The 22,059-nt window shown below is 38.1% G+C and overlaps 1 protein-coding gene across 3 annotated transcripts; it reads left to right on the forward strand.

Annotated features, from left to right (window-relative positions):
* The first annotated feature begins 1,381 nt into the window (after window positions 1-1,381).
* LOC18423466 (BRISC complex subunit Abro1-like protein) lies at window positions 1,382-20,526 on the forward strand. 3 transcript variants are annotated; one of them, XM_006828067.4, is made up of 3 exons: window positions 1,382-2,325; window positions 15,042-15,119; window positions 20,299-20,526. In XM_006828067.4, the coding sequence occupies exons 1-2, from the start codon at window positions 1,516-1,518 to the stop codon at window positions 15,087-15,089; spliced, it is 858 nt and encodes a 285-aa protein (XP_006828130.2). In that variant the 5' UTR covers window positions 1,382-1,515; the 3' UTR covers window positions 15,090-15,119; window positions 20,299-20,526. The 3 variants fall into 3 exon arrangements, with proteins under 3 accessions (XP_006828130.2, XP_020530793.1, XP_020530786.1); XM_020675134.2 differs by having other exon boundaries at window positions 20,378-20,526; XM_020675127.2 differs by lacking the exon at window positions 15,042-15,119.
* Window positions 20,527-22,059: the final 1,533 nt, after the last annotated feature.

Consider the following 22,059-nt stretch of genomic DNA (forward strand, 5'->3'; position numbering starts at 1 on the left):
GACTTAGGATTAAAGGTGTGGCCCAAGTTTAGGCAAGTTTTAGGTTGGTTAAGGCCATTTGAGTAGGTTTAAGCTTGTTTTAGAAGGTTTTAATGGAGCTTAGGTCTAAATTGGAACATTCAATGGTGGTTAAGTGCTTATTTGGGAAGGTTTAAGGAGGTTTAGTGGATTAAGATGGTTGAATGAATTTAATTAGGTTCTAAATGTTCATTAACTTCTATGGTGCTTGGGATGGGCTATGGTGTATGGAGAATGGTGGTCCTAGGGTGTATGGCAATAGTATGGTCCCTAATCTAGTTTTAGGCCAAAAGATGGATTTTTGATGGGGCGAATTTCAGGGTTTTGGTTAGGGGTTGGTTTAGGAATGGTTTAGGCGTATACTCCAAGTTTTTCGAGGTCTTAGCTTCCAGGAATTTCGAGAATGGGGCGTCTATAATATAATATTTAGTATAATATATATTATATTTATATATAATATTATAATATAAATATTATATAATATATAATATTTATTTTAAGAAGGCCTCGTCTAGCTTAACTACTGAACTCTTTAGCCTATAGATTGACTCTAAAGCTTAACGGCTGAACGAGGCTTTAGGAAGGCCATGTCTAGCTTAAGGACTGAACTCGTTCGTTACACAACATGACTGAACTCTAAGTGGTCTCACAGGACTCGTTCCATAGACTGAACGAGTTCTAAGTCTTGTTGCGCTAGATGACTGACCTCTTAGGAGGCTTGAATTTAAGAAGGCCTCGTCTAGCTTAATGATTGAACAAGTTCTAGACTCGTTGCGTTAGACGACTGAACTCTTAGTAGTCTCGTTATGAAAGGTCAACATTAGACTGACTGAACACTTAGTGGTCTCGTTACGCAACACGACTAAACTCGTTCTAGACTCGTTCCGTAGGCATCGAGTAGAGTATATAAGCACGGAGGCAAGCCTTACGTCACTCGTTGGGTCAACAATAGACCGATTGCACTCATTTAATTATATTTATATATAATATATAATATATAATGTTATAATATTATAATATATATTAATAAAATAAATATATAATATAATACAATATTATAAATTATAATATTATATTATATCATATTAATAATACTAATATTATGTATTTATATTATTGAATGATTATCAATAAAAAAAAATTACGAAAGATTAAGTTCCCGACCCCTTCAAATTTAATATTGAAATTTTTGTTGAAGAATTAGTTTGTGACTTTTTTTTTTTTTGAAAAGTGTGCAACAAATGCAGAATTTTTTAAAAATCTAAAATAATATTTTCTTTTAAAAATACTTAAAAAAAAAAAAAAAACGAACAGACGGGAGAGGCCTCCATTAACGTGCCTCTTTGTGAGGATTCGTATTACCATGCACTCAAGATAGAAGCTGCCTCAATCCCCAATTGAACAGCAATTGATATCGAAAGGGACCTATTTTCTGTAATCTGGTAGAGAGAGAGAGGGCGGCTCTTCTTCCCTACTTGTCCCATCCTAGAGAGAGAGATGGATGACCCACCCATTGAGAAGATCTCCATCCCTGGTCCCCTTCTCTCCTCCCTTCTTCAACTCTTCGCCTCCTCACCAGCGGACACCTCCGGCTACATCTTTGGCCATTTACTCCCTCTTTCTCCCTCTCCTCCTCTTCATGACGATTCGGACCCACCTCCATTTCCCCCTTCTTCTCCTCCTCTCTTTGCAACCATAACCTCTCTCTTCTCTTCCCCCAATAACCCCAACTTTCTCTCTCCTCTCGCATCTTCGACTGCCCCACTTCTTGGTTGGTTCTCTGCTCGTCGTCAGACCCCTCTTCGGCCTTCAATGAGGGAATTTTCTATCTCTAAAACACTTTTTACCCAAACCCCAAATGCCCCCTCTCCATGCATCTTTCTCATCCTCTCTGGTTCTTTCTCTCACCAACCCATTCACACCCACGAATATCGTGCCTTTCAATTTAAGAGTGATGGTACTTTCGAGCCAAAGCCGTTGCAAATTGTGAATATTGGGCCTGATTTTCGACCCCATTACAATGTTTTTTCTCCTATCTCTCCCATTCCCTCTCTTGCTTTGAATGAATGCGAAGAGGATAAGAGGCCAAAGAGCTTGAGTGAGATGAAGGGAGAGAAAGGGGCAATTGAGCAGAAGGCAATGGATGCTTGTGCGGAGGGGTTCTCAATCACTAGATTGGGAAGGCTTATGGGTTCAGAGCCTGCCCGTTACACAGCTGAGCTTGAGGAGCTCTATGGAAAGATGTTAAAGAGGCTTGAGAGCTTGGCTCAACAGGTGGTGGAGAGCTCTGCTAAGCTTCTTGAGCAGGTACCACGCTTTTGATTCATTTATTTATTTTCTGTGAATTAGATGAAATTACTAGGAAGGCCATGAGATTCCGGCAATTTGGGTTGTTCATTGGTTTTTTCTTTTGGGTGATTTCTTTCAATCTTTGTTGATGAGAATTCTGCAAATTTGATGCAATTTGGGTTCTATATTTGTTTCTATTTGAATTAGGTCTCAGAAGGGTGAGGACCTTGAATTTCCTTTAACCCGTCCCATGCCTGCCGGGGTAAAGGAGATGGGTTGTGTTAGGTAGGCAGCCAACATAAAACTTTGTCAAAATTTTCAATCTACGTTATTTGCTTATGCTAGGGCCTTCTCTGGAAGCGACGCGTTGTACCAGAACCCGGGTACAATGAGAACTAAGCAAGGGTTAGCTAGGTTGTTCCTTAAAAGCGATGTGTTGCACCACTGCCCAATTGCGCCAAAAAATAGGCAAGGATTCCCGTGACATTGGTGAGCACTGATAAAGAAGTTAGTCCAAGATAATAGGATTTGTATAACCACATGAAATGTAGGAACACTTATAGGTAAGAGTATGGAGTTAGTGGATACAATGAGACAAAGGAGAGTAAACATAACTTGTTTACATGAAATTAAATGGAAAGAGGAGGAAGCTAAATAAATAAATGGGTATAAACTTTAGTTGGGAAAAAGCTCTGATGATGATGATGATTTGTTTCTCTTTGAATTGATGAGACTAGCAAGCTATAAGATTACTATTAAATGTGTTCTATGATTGCTATCCTTTTTAGGGTTTACTTTTGGGTTTGTATAAATTTGAAATTCGGGTGAATTTGGTCTATTTGTTTGTAGATATTCTAGGGGTATTTGTGTCTTATGTTGTTGTAGATTTTCCAAGGTATTTTTTTATAGCTTATGCTAGGCAAATGAGGGATTAGGAATTAATCGTGATTAGGTTTTTTAGAGTCAACTATTAGGGTTTTTTGTGATAAATATATGTATTGTGTTTGTATTTACATATAGTAGTTAAATTGAGTTTAGATCTTGTGAAAAGATTTATTGGGGTGGACTACTTTGTAGACTTTTGAGAGAAGGGTATATTCTTTCACCTTTCTTTATTTTCTATTTTATTTTCTCTCTTTTTTTGCCTGCCTTATTTGGCATTAGAGCTTTAGAAGACCCTCACTTCATGATGCCACCAAAGATCACTCACACAATCAAGGATATGAAGCAATGATTCATAAAGAATCTAGTACAAAATCTGATCAAGCTAGGGAGAGTTTGAGGGAAGACTTCTGAAGATATATTAGTGAACTTTGTGAAGATCAAAGAATACACTTTGTTGGAAAGATGTCAGTGGCGATCCATTGGATTTAGCATAAAATTTTGGTTGCAACGAGAACCCAAACCACCGCAAATTTCAATACATCAATTATGAAGAAGAAGACATGTTGGCTACATCATGTGAATTGCAACCCTTTGAGAAGAAAGAGAAATCAATGTTATGCTCGATATTATGGTATTCCAATGCAAATTCGTTATTTAATTGTTTTACTAGTTGTTTGATTTGAGTTGAACAAAATGCCTACACAAACGATGGGTATTGATCATGAAACGCTTTAGAGGCTGCTGGTGGATGCAACGAAGGTTGAGCTTTTCAAAACATTGGATGAATGATGCAGTTAGATTTTGTTTTAGGTTTCTTGAAATTCGGAATTAGGGATTTCGACACTCTGCTCAAATCATAACCCTACCCTAATGTATGCGCAATGAATGGCTCCTTCCAGTGGAGCCTCCCCATCTCCCTCCTGTCTTAAGCTCTGCTCCAAATAAGTCTACCTCCTCAAGCCCTCTTCTGCTTGCCCCCCCCCTTTGGAGTCTTGAGGTTGGAGGCTCTTTCCTCGTGAGCCACATCAGCTCCCCTCCCCATTCCTCCACCCTCCTGCCTGGTCCAACCTCCTCTCACCTTCTCCATGGTTTCCAGGATCCTGCCCTGAAACTTAAGCTCTCCTCCGCCTTTATCGGTTCTTTCAAGCCACGACGTGACGAGTTCCATTGAATAGAGAAGTGAGCTCAAAAATTCTAGGGGTGCCTCGATTTATGCTGTAGAAAACTCTCAAATAGAATTTGATCAATCCTTCTTTCTGTCGTTAAGGCGGAGAATTGAACCAAGAATTCTCTTTCTTCATCATCGATCAAATGACTGTTCGCGACCCAGGATTCTATTTTCCCATCATCCAATCGCTGTTCACGTTTTTTCTTTTTCTTATCGGTCGTTTCCTTTTCATATTCTCTTCTTCTTAGATTGCTGCAATGACTTTACAATCCAAGACTGAGAGTTTTAATGGAGCCTCTCTCGAGCTCTCACACTGGTCGCAGGACATGGTTAAGGGCTTTCAAAATCCCTCTCCATGCTTGGATGCCGAAAACTTTCAGAAGCATTGCAAATGCCTGTGGCTCTCTTGTCTCCATCCACTAAAAATCTATTGAACTTTTGGTTGAATAGATTGAACTTCGCATCTGTTCCATTCAACTTTTGGTTGAAACCCTAGACCCGAACTCCATTCTCCCTTCTCTCTAGTTACAGATCGATGGCTTGTTCTACCGAATCCTCCTTGCTTCGCTCCCTGCTTCCCCTCCCTCCTCCCCCATGTCCAGACCCTGGACCATGAAATCAATTGTGCTTAGGTTCAAGGCGAGTGGATCACCATAAGTGGGATACACAGAGTTTTACCCCGGAACCGTCATCCTCTCATTGCAAGGCGGGGAACTTCCCACAGGCCTCTCACCTAGCCTCAGCCCATCCAATTCCTGCCCTTGTCTCCTTCCCTCCAGCTATCAAGTCTCCCTCTCCTCTCATCCCTGGGCATGCCACGTCGCTCTCAAACCCCTATTTTTTCCCTCTCTCGCGACGTGTGTCCCTTGAGCCTTGACATGCAGCCACCTTATCCTCCCCACGTTGTCCCCCCCCCCCCCCTTTTACCACTTGTTCACGTGACCGACTCTCTGCTCTCAGGCCATGTACCCTCCCAGCCCTTAATCCTTTCCCCCCCTTTTCAGCCTTCATCATTACCCCTATACCGTCTCGGCAAGTCACCCTTGCCTCCTTCCTCCTCGCCCATTGCTCGCCCGATTATTCTGTCCCCTGCAAACCCTCCTCCTGCCCTTGTACGGCTCCTCTCTCCTCTGCCTCGCCTCCTCCCTTCCCCCTAGACCTCTCTGTGATCCTCTTTCTTTCCCCTCCTCCCTCCCAGACCTCGCCTTCGGCCCCTCACTCTTCTCCCCTGGTCTATATAGAGTTCTTGTCTTCTTGACCTCTGCTGAGGCCTCTATCCCTGCAAATATGGCCCCCCTCCAGAACGTCGCTCAAGCCTCTCTCTTTGGCACCACCCCCTCTTCAAAGCTTACCCCAGAAGACACCAATCTCGCCCTCATGGCCCCTCCCCCAGTCATAGCTCGAGCCTCGCAATCTGGCGGTTCCCCACCATCGATGCTCTCCTAATTGGATCACTGCAGTCTCACTCCGTCCCTGATGTTCTCAAACCCCTTCGCGGGTCCCCAAATTGTTCCCCAATCCCTTGCTAGCTCCCTCATCCCAACTCTTTATTCCCTGAAGGAAAGCCTCTGACCTTCCTAGTCACATCTAGCACTCACTGCCTGCTCTTCCAGTGTTACTATCTCCACCCCCATCTCTCGTGCCAACCTCAACCAACCCTTCACTCCCTGGTTGTTCCTTCCCTTCTCCCTTTCTACACCCCTTCCCTCTTCTCTCGACCCCTACCTTACAGTGGGGTTATCTTCCCTTTCCCCTCCTCCCCTCTCCCTCTCTTCTCCCTTCCCCCCTAACCCCCCTCCTTTTCTCCAACCTTCACCATCTCTCCTCCTTCTTTCCAACCTCTTGCTTCTATCCTCAACTATTCACTCTCTTCCTCCCTCCCTTTGCCTTTCATCCTGGAGTCAACTCATCCCCGTTCTCAACCACCCCCCTCCTCTTCCTCACCCCTCTAACCCTTGTCCCCTTTCTAGCCTCAGCGACTTCTCAAGCTTCACGCAGGATCCCCTTCTCTCTTCCCCTCTTTCAGTAGACTCCCAGTGGGTGGAAGATCTTGACTTAGCACAAGGTAATGTAACTCAGGTTCTCAACGTTTGGGTCCGTTACAAAGGCTTGCAGAAATGCTTTCATGACTTTTTGAAACAAGATTCTCGGTCTGGCTCAAAGGTCTCGGGAAGAGGGCGAAGGCAGATCGCAAACATGTTAATTCTAGCTTGGAACATATGGGGTCTAGGCCACCAGACTAAGAAGGACGCCGTTTGTGATTTCTGCAAGCATCTACGCTCATCTATTTTAGCGCTTTCAGAGACCAAACTGCCTTCCCCTGACCTTAATCACATTTGATCTCAATGGGTTTCCCTCCCGGCTGAGGGGGCATCAGGTGGCATTTGGATCTTATGGGATTTTCATATAAATATATGTATTGTGCTTGGTAAATCCTTTGAGAAGTTGAGTTTATAGGTCTTATAAAAGATCTCTAGAGGTGGACTCTCTTTCAGACCTTTGAGTGAGGGTATATCTTTTCATATTTCTTTATGTTTTGTTTTATTATTATTATTATCACTCTTTTCCTGCATCAATTGTTTATTCAAATGTTCTAATTTTTTCTCTAGTCTTCAACATTGCTTTCATTTTTGTCAAAGTTATGTACAACTGTTTATTTCAATCATTTACAAAATTGAATCTATTTACATTAAAGCCCATAACACATTAAAAATTGTAACATAGTGAAGATTTCGTAACCCCTCCTTTGGTTAGCGCATTTGTATCTATATTGTTCTCCTTGAAAGAAAGCACAAAAAGAACATTTATTTGATTTGGGAACTTGTATCCCATATCTCGTCCAATACCATCTAGAGGTTTAGGGGGGCAAGTCTCTTGACCAGCAACACTTTAGGAGCTGTTCCAAGAATCTCCTTCTCTAATAGCACGCGGACAGGTCCCTTCTAGCTACGAGCTCCATGCACTCTCCAATGCCCCCCCCAACCACCACCACCTCCACCACCTCTTCCCCCTCCGTGCAATCTCCAATGCCCCCCTCCAACCACCACCTCTAAAGCTGTCAATGAATTTAAGCTTAATAGCACCTTCCAGAGCAGGACTCATTTTTTCATCCTCCCTTTCTTTTGTAGGCGGTTGTGGGCAAATTTCTATAAAATGGACTTCGAAACTTGCGCAAGACACGCACCAAACTCCTCCCTAGATTTTAGCCCATGATAAGAGTATTGCTCTAATCGTACCATTTGGAGACTGTGGATTTTTGGGAGAGACCCTAACCAAATATTCCATATGGTGACTACAATCGTAATTGTCCAGAGCAGAAGCCCCTTTTAGGAGTGTGGCTTGGGCCTTATAGATTGAATAGGGAGTTGATAGTTGCAGGAATCACCCACTATAATTCAAACATACCATGGGTACAGCTCGACCAATCTGTAGCATAAGGTTCTAAAGAAATGACTTACTGACTCATCTTGTTTGCATAAGAGGCATATATTGGGTATCAAAGTCCTTTATGTGGCTGTGCTTGAGGTGGTTGGTGGTGAGCACCTTCTCCATGCCCGCTAGACATGAAAAACTTTGAATCCTGTGTGGTCTTGGAATGGACCACACTGAACACTCAAATGTTTTTAATAATCCATGCAAGCAAAGTATAACAAGACTTCACGAAGAACTTGCATTGTTATCCAGCTCCTTAGCAAGAGGGTCTCCATCAGCTAGACAATAATGGAACTTGAAGAGTTCCTTGTGCAACTGAATGAAGGCCTCTAGCTCATGTTCTCTCTGCCTAAATTGTCATATTTCAATAGATGGAAATACGGATATAACTATTCGAACTGAATTAAGTTTAGCAACAGGTGCAAAATTTTCAGAGTAATCAATGCCAAAGGTTTGAATGTATCTTTTGGCGACCAACTTGGCTTTTAATCGCTTGATGGTACCATCAGGCTGATATTTTACTGCATAAAACAGTTCTTTTTCCAGCTGGTAACTCTGTGAGCTCCCACATATCATTCAATTTGAGTGTGCATTCATTTACTCTTCCATTGCTTTCTTCCTCCTAGTATGAGAAAGTGCTTCCTGATAAGACCTAGGGATAGAAATAGATCAAGGAGCTAAAGCAAAACTCTGATAGGAGGGGGGCAAGTTTATAAAGGTAGCAAAATGAGTAATGAGGTGTTGAGTACAGGACCTTATACCTTTATGGATGGCAATAGGCGCATTATCATCACCAGACACAGAGGGCCTGTTTGATAACTGGAACCAAGTTCATGAACTGTAAGTTGGAAGTTCCTGAAGAATTATAAATTAGAAGTTACTTAAGAAGTTCATGGTTTCTGTGTTTGATAACCTCCTTGGGAAGTTAAGAAATTCATGGTTTCTGTGTTTGATAACTCCTGGGATATATGGTAAATATCTTATATTTATATTTACATTGATAATAATTTAAATATAAATATATAATATTAATAGCATACTATAATATATGATATACTATATTTTATATTTATTTTTAATATATATATATATATATGAAAATATCTTATATTACATAAATATATGATATATAAATATATATTTTATATAATATATATCACGTAGTATAATATGTAATATAGTGTATTTTATATTTATTTTATTATATAATATATAATATATATTATATAATAAAATATATTATAATACATAAATTTATAATATATATTTACATAAAATGATATAGCATATTGTACATTGTATTTTATATTTATTCTATTAATATATATTTTTATTATATAATATTATACATATCTATTATATTTTATAACATTTATAACATACTATAATATATAATATACTGTATTTTATATTTATTTTATTATATAATATATAATATATATTATATAATGAAATATATTATATTACATAAATGTATAATATATATAACATAATAATGTATTTTTTATTTATTTTATTATATAATATATATTTATATAAAATAATATAGTATATTATACATTCTATTTTATATTTATTCTATTAATATAAATATCTATTATATAAATAAAATATGATCTATACTAAAATATATTATATATTATACAATAAAATATATACATATATCATATATAACGTAATGTAAAATATAATATAGTTTATTTTATATTTATTTTATTGATAGATATTTTTATTATATAAGATATATTATATAGTGAGTTATTTTATTAATCTTTATTTTTATTATATATATATATATATATAACATAATATTGTACTTTTTATTTATTTTATTATATAATATATATATTTATTTATTTATTTATGTAAAATAATATATTATACATTGTATATATTTTATTATATAATATTATAAATATCTATTATATAAATAAAATATAAAATGTAATAAAATAGAGCAATGATCCAATGCAACGGTTCTGTCATAGTATAATGCAACGACACTTTTAGAAAACTATGTTTGTGGTATTTATATGACCCCAAATGTTGCTCACGCACTCTCTTCATCTCAATAATCAATTCCACCTAAAAAAAAAGTTCAATTTGAACCCTAGATATGGTCAAAATAAGTCCCCTCCAAAAACGAATCTAGACCATTCATTTTGTGAATTTCAAGATCTTAGCCTTTATAAACTCAAAAATCATTTTTTTCTTTTTTAACATTGTTCATCTAATGATAATACAGCCATCCAAAAAAATTGGAAATGAAAAAATCCTTCTAAGGCTTAGATTTAAGGATCTCACCAAAATGAATGGCCTATATTGATTGGGCTAAAAAAATACTTTCTAGGTTGTGTTTTCAACTCTTTGTTTTTTTGTGATTGTTCATTAGAATGAAAAGAGTGTATATTTCAAGATTTGGATCAAACAAATGGCTATAAGATGGTTTTTTAAGGTTGTTGCATCTTATTACTATACAACGGTTGCATGAAATCATTGCCCAATAAAATATATTTTATTATGCAATAAATTATATTGTATATTATACAATAAATTATATTGTATATTATACAATATATTATATTGTATATTATACAATATATTATATTGTATATTATACAATATAAGGGGGGGGGGGGGGGGGGGGATGGGGGTTCATAAAAAAAAAGTTCCAAGTTTAAGTTCCAACCCTTGGGTTGGAACTTTTTTTTTAAAGCTTCCTTGAAGTTTTGTTTGAAGTTCAATTCTTTTATCAAACACGAAACTTGAACAGTATTAAGAAGTTCTAAACTTTCAGGAAGACACTTCCTGTTATCAAACATGCCCAGAATGTGAGTTAGAAGCAGGAAGTAGGCGAAGATGATGATTGAGTGGTTGGCTCCGTCGGTGGAGGGTGTCCATCCTGCACTTTCCTTATTATGTAAAACCTTTATGGGCTGCTATTAAGGGACATTATGATGTGTAGAAACAATAGGTTTAGCTGGTCCAGGCATCTGAGGTGAAGAAGAAGCATCAACAAGAATAGGAAGAGGAACTATAGAAGATGAAGATTGTGAGACTTCTTTTGGAGCAGGATAAAAGAATTTTGTATCAAGTATGCTACCCTCCTATAAAAATAAGGAGTACCTTCAAAACAGGTAACACAACACAAATAAATATTTTTTTGTGAACCAAGATAATAGCATCAATAACCTTTCTGAAAGTGTAAATACCCTAGAAACAAATACTTGACTTCTCGAGGATCTACCTTGTCATTAGCAGCACCTAACATATGAACAAAGCAAACACACCTAACCACTCATGGAGGAACAACGAACAATGGAGTATGAGAGAAGAGAACATAGTGTGGTGTTTTTCCATTCAAAACTGAAGAGGGCATACGATAAATTAAATAGCATGAGGTCAACAAGGCATCTCGCCAATAAACTTTTGGATCATGCATATTAGTCAACAAAGCGCAGGTTCCTTCAAGTAAATGTTGATTTTTTCTTTCAGCAACACCATTATGTTGAGGAGTATGCCCACAAGTTGTTTGATGCCAAATTCTATTTTGAGCAAAATAATTTTGAAATTCTTTGAAAAGATACTCTTTAGCATTATCAAAATGTAAAAACACACATTCTTATTGAATGAAATTTGTATCTCCTTGTGGAACAATTTAAAATGTAGAAAATATCGGATCTTTCTTTTATTAAATATGACCATCATTCATGAATAATCATTCACAAAAGTTATAAAATATTTATGGCCAGATAAACTTTGTACTCTAACAAGACTCAAGATATCAAAATAAACAACTGTAAATGGAACAAGTCTCTGTTTATCAGATCTAGGACGAATGACATCGTATGATGCTTTCCTAACTGGCAAGCCTCAAGTAGAGACAGATGCTAAAGAAGGGACTAGCAACTTAAAGTTCTTGAGAGAAGAATGGCCCAGTAGACAATGCCATAGAAAGGGAGAAGTAGCAGAGTGAAGAGCATGATCAATCTGATTATCATCCAAATAGTGGGGGCTACCTGACTTAAACGAGGAGTAAATATTTACGGAGTAGTGAAGAGATATAGCACAATTGAAAGGAAACTTGGAACATATAGCACAAATGATAGAAAAAGGGTAGAAGTAGGCATAACTGTGCCCTGTCCAAACACACAAGACATTGATCTATTGGCCAATGTAATAGAGGAATTACAAAGATGCTTATCTACAGATACCAAAATAGATGACTCACCAGTGATGTGTTCAGAAGCTCCTAAGTCCATTGCCCAAGGAGTAGGTTTCTGAGATGCAAGAAGCACAAACGTACTTGAGCTAGCAAGGAGGAAGTGGAAGTAGGAGGATGGACACTAGGCTGTCGTACTTGTTTAATAAGTTTAGTATATTTCGTTTTCCTGTGAGAAAAATAGACTAACCATCAGAATTTGACTGTAGGTAATGATAGCTAGGCCCATTCAAATAAACATCATTGCCCTCAAATGTGTAAGGAACTTGATTTGCCCAAGTAGGCTGACCAATCTTATCCTAACACTTATCAGCTATATGATTTGTATTGCCCACAATGCGTACACCTTTGAGTTCCATGACCCCTGCTAATGTTCAAGAAAGCAGTGGCGCTGGCCAGGCAGCCGCCTAGGCAAGGGCTCAGGAACGTGGACGCTCTGCCCTGCTCCTTCTCTCTCTCTCTCTCAAAAGCTAAACGAAAAAGGCTTTTGAGCTAATTCACATTCAAAGATGCCCACGACAATGCAAAATTACACTGGGCCAAAATTTTCATAAAAGTTCAACAAAGGAGGACCCCCCCCCCCCTCCCACCTCTCTCTCTCTCTCTCTCATATGGACTGTGTAGGATTGGCACAAAGCGTCCTCTCTCTCTCTCTCTGTGTCTTGTGTGTTTGTGAGTGTTTTTTTAAGGGATTGAGGTGAGGCAGATAAATAGGTTCTTTAATTTTAAAGGAAAAAGAAAAAAATGGATTCTTTCTTTGTACATATTCATTGCAAGTAAATAGAGCCTCATCTTTCTCTCACTCTAAAACACACATATGTAGTTGTGCATCTCTATATCTCTCACAAACACAGTGGGGGCATCGTCCTCTCTCTCTCTCAAAAACACAATCAATCATAGTGGGGCATCGTCCTCTCTCTCTCAAACGCACACATAGTGGGGCATCACCCTCATTCTCTCTCTAGGATGCAAGAGGGGTTTTGGGGGACTAAAATGTCTCCAAAATCCTTTTCCCCCTTATTAGGGGAAAATTTTTTAAAAAATTCCGCCCCTGGCTGTTTGCATTTTTCTGCCGTCGACCAAGTTGCTCCAAGGCGCCGCCTAGGCGCTTGCCTTGAGGCAACCCTTGGCTGGGGAAGAGTGTTTTTTTTTTTGGGTTAGGAGAGAAAAAAAATCAAAAAGTAAGAAAATCAAAAGGGGAGCCAATATTTAGGATAAAAAGGAAATACAAGATGGGAAAAAAGGATCAATGCTCTTCTCAAAAATAAAAAGATCATTGCTCTTTTCAAAAAAAAGAAGGATCATTGCCTTGATATCATGTCAGAGAAGGGAGAGAGTGATGAAAGAAAAGAGGGAGAGGAAGGGAGAGAAATGTGATAGTGGCAATAGGGTCTCACGGGCCTCTCACATCAATTTTATATTAATAAAAATTAGTGAAAAGGGCGAAACTGCCCATACAACATGAAATAGGACATAGGTCCTGTTAACTTAAAATATAAGAGAACTATTTTGTATGTACTTTCTAGGAGGCTTATGGGCCTAATGTCATGAATCGATTCCAGGCTTTCCTTTCTTGGCATCTGGGCGATGAAAGTTGCACCCATTGTTGCTATGTTCACTTTTCGCCATAGGTAAAAGTCTTGGAGCATCATCATTAAATTTCAAATTACCACCTCCCAAATTCTGAAAGAAGGCCTATGTTCAAACCAATCGGTGTGTTCCCCTAATAGCTTGTTACAAGGAACTGCATCTATCGATGTCACCATTCTCCCTTTCACCTTGAAAGCCTCCTGAAAGTACTGGACAACCACCTGCTCTGTGGTTATCATATCATGGAAGTACTGGACAACCACCTGCTCTGTGGTTGTCATATCATGCAGCTGACTACCTGGGACCTTCAAACCCTGTATATTGGGTTTGCGTCTTAGAAAAACTTTGTAATGAGGAATTAGCCACTTCTTGATCTTTTGCACTAGAAAATTTTCTCAATTTTTACGTAAGTCATTTAGAGATATTTTCAATTCTTCCCTTCTGCCCCAAGAGAATGTGCCCAACCTCTGCTTTTGCGTCTAGCTGCTGGCCTGCTGCAGGTCTTTAGAGATTTTGGAAATCTTAGTTCGCAGGCATCCAATCTGGTCCCATTCCAGGTTTTAAGTTCTCCTTTAGAACCTGGAGTTTTTTTTTACAGTCTATAATGGTGCCATCCTTGGACTTGGATAGAGATCCACCATCTCTTGATGAGACCAGAAAGGTTCTTGTATTTGAGCCACATTGTCACATTTTTGTAAAGTTTATACATTTCAATGAAATACGGTCAACCTTCAATAAAACATACTAAAATTAGAGTTAATTCTTTATTGTTAGCGAATCCAATATGACATGTAAATTAGGTGTAATCATCTTACTCCCACTCTTTTTTGAGATAAATAACAATCAACAGGCAAAGAACTGCATCGATTTTTGGAAAATATTTGTTTTATACACATAATTTCATTGTAATGTTTAAAACAAATGCAACTTGTTGGGGAGAAATATTAATGGCTGCATTTAATCTCTCAAAGCTAACCCCCCACATGTACCCACATGTATCTGTATTACCACAATAGAGTGTTCATCTCTTGGGAAATGCAGTACATCAACCACATTATTTGAAGGCAATACATCTAGCTATCTGCAAAAGGTTTTTTGTGTGCATGTGTGTAGCTTTTGAAAGGGCTGTGTAATTTATGCTTTATAAATTATTTGCCAATGGGTCTTTTGATGTGGAAAACTTGTACTTCAAGTTTTTTTGTTCTTTAGTTTTTAGTTTAGTTCAGTTTGTACCCTTTCCACATTCAGACATACATACTTGTGTGTAGGTCATCTACCCACTCGCACATATGCAAACTCGTAGATAGATGTGTGGATCCAGTTTAAGATAACTTGGAGGCTCAAGTAAAACTCATTTGTTTTTCAACATGATGCAATCAGATTATATTATACAAGCTTTTTTGGACTTATTTGATTCTGTTTTTTGGATTTTTATAGGAAAACCGAAATATGAAGTTCAGGTGCAAACTAGCAGGAATGGAATAGGCCATTGAAAGTTCAGAATTTTGCTTTAAGGTGCCACTTCGCACTCTCATATGTATGTTTTTGGTGGGGTTGCTAAGTGTTTTTAAACCGCTGAATCGGTTTTCTAAGATCATTTTGACCATTCTGTTTGCACTATTCTAAGCTGGAGGATCATTTTGGTCATTGATAATTGCACTCCTTTTTTGTGACATATTATAGCGACATCCTTGATGATGTTCAATTATTTTAAAAAACTTACATGATGGTAGTACCCGTGGGTAATTTGACATGCATAAGATTGAAGATGATGGTCCAGTGATCATGCCACTTGAACAGTGTTGTTCTCCACTGAATGGTCACTTCACTTATGTAATTTGCATCATGGTTATTAGAACCAGACTAGACCGGCTGGTTTGACTGGTGGACTGGAGAACCTGTGCCTGAACAGGTCCGTTTGAGCCTCTGGACTGGCCCGTCCAGCAAACCAGCACTGCTGAACCGGCTGCTCTTGATGAGGAGCGAAATTCCCAAAAATACATTGTTTTTTTAAGAAAAAAACACGGACTTCTGCGACTTTGTTTTCGTTTTTTTTGTTCCTTCTAAATAAGTATGTGGCTGCTGTGGTCATTAAAAAGTTTGGGGGATTTGGACTTTGAGGGTTAAAATAATAATAATAATCATAAGACAGAGCGAGCAATCTTGGTGTTTTTTGCTCTCTCTCTCTCTCTCTCCCCAAAATCCCTACTGGCCATTTTCTGGCGTCATTCCTGCCATTGATCTGTACTAAATTACATCCTGAATAAGTCTTTTATCCCCTTTCTATTATTGTTTGTTTTATATTTGGAAATAAAAATATTATGGTTTTCAAGATTTATGCAAGAAATGATCGTTTAATCCCTGTTTTCCTAAAATAATTCAGGTTGTATCTTCCATTCATGTTAATGGTTGTTTTTTATTGATTTTATTGAGTGTCTTCTTGTTAAGTTTGGCTTAGTTGTCTGCTATGCATGATTTTGTGCGTGAAATTAGGTTTCTTGTGATTTAGGCCTTTCATTGTTTTTTGTATTTTATTTGTTATATATTATGTAAGACACAAATGGAACTAAGCTATAGGTATTGTCAAAAATTGACATCTATGGAACTACCGAACTAGTGTGAATAACTAAAGACAAAAATTTGGTGTTTAAATATATTTCAGTTTCTTTATTTTAATGGATATTGTCTGTTTTTCTTTGTTTCCTATTTTTTCTATTTTTCATATTTTCTTCAATGTTTTCATTTTTTTTATTTCTTTTTTTTTTTTTTTTTTTTGGTAATTATGTGATCACGCTGGCTAGTGAAGCAGTATGGACCAACCAATCTGACCGGATTCCTTCACTTACTTGGTCACCGGTCCAGTCTTGATAACATTGATTTGCATAACTTTTGGTCTGGTCTAGAAAATTATGGGAATTAATATATTCATAAATTGAAGCCATATTCTATAATTTTATGGGCATCATGGTATTCATAAACTGTTAGTCCTCAACTGTGGTTTCTGGTAACTGTCTTGCTTTGGAGAATTGGACATCTTGTTAGGACCTGGTACATGGACTTTACTCAGAAATCTCCTTTGGCATCAGATAATTCAGATTAGTTTGTTCTCCTTCCCTGGTGTGTAAAAGTGTGTTTGCAACAGTCGTAACAACCTTGTTGACATTTCCACTTCCTCTTCTTTCAGAGTGCACCAAGACAGGGAGTCCCTATGGTCAGTGATTGAATGTCTGGCATGGTTGCATCACATCTAGGACTTTGGGGTCAGGGTCCATCACAATTGCAAATGGACTGGAAAAGTGATTCGCAATCTTTTCCTACCCTATACATGGACTAGCCAAAATTTTCTTCTTCCATCTATCTGTATGTTCTCAATGAAGCTTTCTGGGCATCTGTCAATTCCACTTCAGGCCCAAGTTTTGTTCCTCTTTATTGCAGCCTTAACTAACCTCCTCCTGTTTCATCCATTCCATATTTGTGTTCCACTTCTTGGTTCTACAAATGATCTCCTTGTGTTTCTAGCCTCCACCACCACTTAGATAGCAAAGCCAGATTTATTTCCTTGATCCTTATAAACCCCCAAATCTCCCTTTATTCTTGGTAAATGTACTTTGTTCCATTTCACTAGATAAACATTGCTTTGTCTTGGTGATCCACCCAAAGGAAGTCTCACATCAACTTTCCAATCCTATTCACCAGCGACATTGGATGTGCAATAAATGGGAGAGTTGACTGCTGTAGATTTAGTGAGAACTAATCTCCCTCCTATGGGGATTAACTTTATCTTCCAAATTGCTAATTTCTTTTTGAGACTCTGTACAACACTGCACATCCCTTTGATAGGCTTCCCATGGCATGTAGAAGGCCTAAGTATTTGTTCTCTAATACATCGGTCCCACGCAAGACAGACCTGGCTAAATCTATTAGTTGGTCTCCTTGTAAAGCTACTCCCAGAAGCTTTGCTTTTGTCATGTTCACTCATATCCTTGATGCAACTTCAAAACATCGTGAGAAGAGCCATAAATTCTTCCCATCACAAAATGGCGAGTGGCATCTGCATATTGCAAATGTGACCAGCAGTCCATTTGGGGAGGACCTTAAATTCCACAATCTACCAGATGCGTTTACCCTATCCAATACTCCACTAAATGTCTCAGCAACTAATAGCAAACAAGAATGTGGATAGCAGTGCCCCTTACCTCACTCTCTAGAACTGGAGTAGTCTATAGGGGATCCATTAATTAGTACTGAAAAGTGTGAAGTAGACAAGCACCTTGCCATCTTATTCCTCCATCTATCCTCAAATCCCAAAGCTACATCGTCTCCTCAAGGTAATCCCAGTAAATCCTGTCATAGGCCCAAAACACATGTGCACGAAGTACTACATAAGTGCACTTAGTACTTAGTCTTGTGTTCTGCGCATCGTGCAAGAAGAGAGCTCCCTGTTTTTATTAATAATCTGGCGCAATTGCCCTACCATAGGGTTGTATCTTAATTGTTTTTCTCAGTTTTTATTAATATAAAACGGGTAGGGGGCCTTCTCCCCCACTTACTTACCCAAAAAAAAAAGAAAAAGAAGAGAGCTCCCTGCCTCCCCGTGGTCTAGAAGCCATAAGTTGCCCGCAGAAGCGCCGCTCGAGGAACCACCTGTTTAGCGTCTGTGGGTAAATAGAAAACTCGGAGCTCTCGCTGGTAGGTGGCTCCTGAATTTTTGAGCCCAAATGGCATCACTGTGTAGCAATAGATCCCCTTGGAAGTCAAGAAGGGTGTAGCTTGGATCCAGCCTCAACTGCAAGCCATCATGGGACTCCCGCAAATCATGACAAGTCTCCTCCACCTGGGCCAACTCTGCCCTCATTCTCTTCCTCTCGGAAGCATCATGCATAAAACACTCAAACCAAGGAGAACAGAAGACGATCTGCTGCATTGACCATGTGGGTGCACAACGCTCGTCATAAGTGCAGGCAACATTGCTACACTTTGCACATGAATAGTGCACATTCAGTGGTTTGTGTTGTGCACGTGCACTTAGTACTAAGTCTTGTGTATTGTGCTATGTTCACAACACAATCAATCTATGCGCACCATTAATGTGCAAAGTGTAGGCGTGTTGCCTTCTCAAGGTCCAGTTTCCAAATCACCCCACTTCCTTTCTTGGTGACTTTGAGTGAATGCATTCATGACCCACTAAGGCCCGACCCTGAACTGTGAAGGTTTTTAATGTCTTCCACCTCGTCTGACCAATTAGATGAAGGTGGAATTTGTAGCATTCTTTTCCTTCCTCTTTCATGGAACTCATTGAAGATGTTATGAAATTTGCTCTAGCGCATTTCCCAAAGGATGCAGTTTGTATAAGGTATTGAACTTAAAGAATCAAAGTAACGCGCACCTCTAAATCTTGCTAAAAGATGCAATTCTGGTGCCAAAAACCGTTACAATGGCCTAAAAATTTATTTTTCACCCCTAATTATGTAATTTAAAGCTTAGATCAAGCCAGATCTATAAACGCTTAAAAAATCTGAAAATGGATGGTCCAAATAATGTGTTAAAAGATGCCCTTTTTTTAGGACTTGAATCTTTTTTTATTTTATACATCTTGAGATCCGGATGATCAATCCTAGGATTTTTCATTGTCAGAACAACCTCTGCAGTTTGATTTTGAGGTGCACCTTACTTCTACTGGATAAGGTTGACACCATACATAAATGTTTTCTTCCCCAGAAGTCTTGAAAGAAAGCTATAAGGATGCCATGAGGACCTGGCACTACATCTTTCCTCATGGTGAAAACTGTGCTCTTGTTTTCTTCTTTAGAAATGGCCTTTCCAGTAATGCAGTACTGTCCTAGCAAGTATAAGGGAATTTCAGCAATCAAAATTAGGGGCCTAATCTCCACCTTGAAGGAATTTGGAAGTTCTCACTATAGGATTGACATTCTCATGGGAACCATTGAAGGAGTTCACCTGAGATCGTGATTCCTTGGATGAACTTTGATCTCCTTTTGTTCACTATCACATGAAAGAATTTGTTGTTCTGATCACTTTTTGAATGTTAATTGTGGGGCTTGTGATATTGCTCAGGCTGTTAGAATCTGGAGGCCTAGTTTCTTTTCAGTTTGCTTGATGGTGACATTTAGCATTAGGCATAGGTGGCATGGAGGTCTGGCATGTGTTCTGAGATGAAGCTCCACAAATGGCTAGTCTTGACTTATTTACATGTGATCTGAGACATGGAGTGCAAATGTTTTTGAGTGCTAAGACTGTTTATACACACACAAACATGCACAATACCTCTTTCTCTCTCTCTCTCTCTCTCTCTCTCTCTCTCTCTCTCTCTCTCAATGTCTGGAACCAATGCTACTCCTATGGATATGATACTTTCCATAAAAAAATGCTGTTATGGCATTCCACATTCACAGACCACATTTCATAAATGATGGTTTCTTTTGGTGTACTCCAGACTGCAAATAGCATATGCTCTTATCGAAGGTTCAGATTGAATTTGGAAAAAATTGTTCTTGGGTTTAGGTTGACTTCAGATAAACATCCATTCCCAAATTAAAAATATATATATATACCCTTTGAAGTTCTTCGTTCTGCCCTGCCTTTATCTTTACTGGAAGCTTCTTCTCCCTTTGGTTCTATTCTTATGCTTATGTTGGTGTAATGGATATATAATGGTCTGGTTTTCGTGTCACAGGTATGGACCGAGAAGGATGTTTCTATGGTTCTGGTGAAGTGCTTAATCCAAAATTGATTTCTTCCATCCTATTTTGCAGGAATCAAGCTACATTAGTAAACCCTAGTTCCTGGTACACTTTCTGTGCCCGCTTATCCGAAAAGGATTGGTGTGAATATCAATTGATATATTTTTGCTCGTTTACTGAAGTTTGTTATATATTTTTTTTTGAGCGGGGATTTTCTTTCATGGAGCGTATTGGCAATTTGTATCTCCACCAGACTAACCACATCACATCTATATGGTTCCAAGCAGGGTCTACATACCTGCAGTGTTTACGAACTCGAACTGCATGACCAACTTGCCACGTTGTGAGTTGAACAATAAACTCAAAAAAAAACCAGTGGAAGTTTTTAAATTTGAAAGAAGCTGGAAAATGGGACCGGCATTGTCTTGCAGGGATTTGAACTGAAGCAAAACAGAGCTCCTACCCCGCTCTTCCGAATATTTTTTACACTCCAGGGAATGTCAATTTGTGATAAAATTAATATAGTAACACAAAAATTCTGTATAGTAAAAAAAAGGTTAATCCAATTTTTTAATTATAAAACGAGACAAGCTCGAAAGCTGATTTAGTGAGTTTTTCAGGGTTGGAAATCAAAAATTTAATTAGTAGCTGCTACAATATAAAGCATAAGGAAAATTGTTTCATGCGGGCTGGACCGCATTTCTACATATGTGGTCCAGAAAGTGCAAAGCATTGATCTTAAAGGTAGATGCAAGTACGTGTTCCATCTAAAAGCAATAGAAACTAACTGTTTAAATGTTTTTTCACTCGAATTATTATTTCTAGTTTTTAAAATTTATTAATTTTTTCATATTCATGATCTGATTACATGTCTTTAAAAGTTAAGTCTTAAAATCTATCTCAAAAATAGATTTATTAAGAAGCCTGCATTTCGACATATGCGGGCTTGGTCGCATAGAAACCGGGTCCAAAGCATGATGTGTCGTAGTTACCCAGCAATAACATTGCTGCTGCATGAGGAAAAAGTGCATGAATAAACATAATGCCATTTCATTTTATTATTTACCTCTGTTTGGGAAATGTATAGAGATTTTGTTATTTGAATCTAAAAAACAATCTCTCATATTTTATACTTAATGATTGAGTCTTTTTTTTTAAGAGCGGATATTGTGTTTAGTTTTATTTTTGTATATGAATCAGATTTAGGTCAAATTTGGGACATTTTCTCTTACTCAGATTTAGGTCATATTTGAGACATTTAGACTTCTCACTATCATGTACTTGTAAAAATTACAAAAACAACAATCATATGAAAGGAATAAAAATTAATTAAAACCCCCATGGTATTTATAAGATTATTTTGGTTATTTATGTTTTTTTTTTTTTTTTTCTGATGGTGCATGAAACTTGAGAAACATGGACACCTAAATTTCGAGTTTAATTTGTATATAAGAAAAGTGAAATATAATATGTTCCATCAAAAGTAGGACTTTAACGTAAAATATCAAACAACGAATTCCAAGAAACTTTTTTCATAAATTCTCCTTATTTCTCTCCTTGGACATTGTGTCGGCTTGTTCATGTACAATCGAATTGTCAAACTCAATTTGCAGCAGTTCTGGCAGGATCGCGGAAACCTGTGGGGTTGTTTAGATTAGCCTTACCTTAAACACTTGAAGAACCTTTTTCTGTTTTTTTGGTCTCCAATGTTGCCTACTGAAGGTGTTCCTTTTCAATCTAACAGGACCGTAACC

The sequence above is a fragment of the Amborella trichopoda genome, chromosome 8, assembly GCF_054954075.1.
Source record: "Amborella trichopoda isolate Santa Cruz 75 chromosome 8, AtrichopodaSantaCruz75HAP2 v2.0, whole genome shotgun sequence".
NCBI classification, from domain to species: domain Eukaryota; kingdom Viridiplantae; phylum Streptophyta; class Magnoliopsida; order Amborellales; family Amborellaceae; genus Amborella; species Amborella trichopoda.

Coding starts and splice junctions, on each gene's coding strand:
- LOC18423466 (XM_020675127.2), top strand. CDS start 1,516: ATGGATGACCCACCCATTGAGAAGATCTCCATCCCTGGTCCCCTTCTC. Junction 2,326..20,298: donor CTGCTAAGCTTCTTGAGCAG/GTACCACGCTTT, acceptor TTCGTGTCACAG/GTATGGACCGAGAAGGATGT.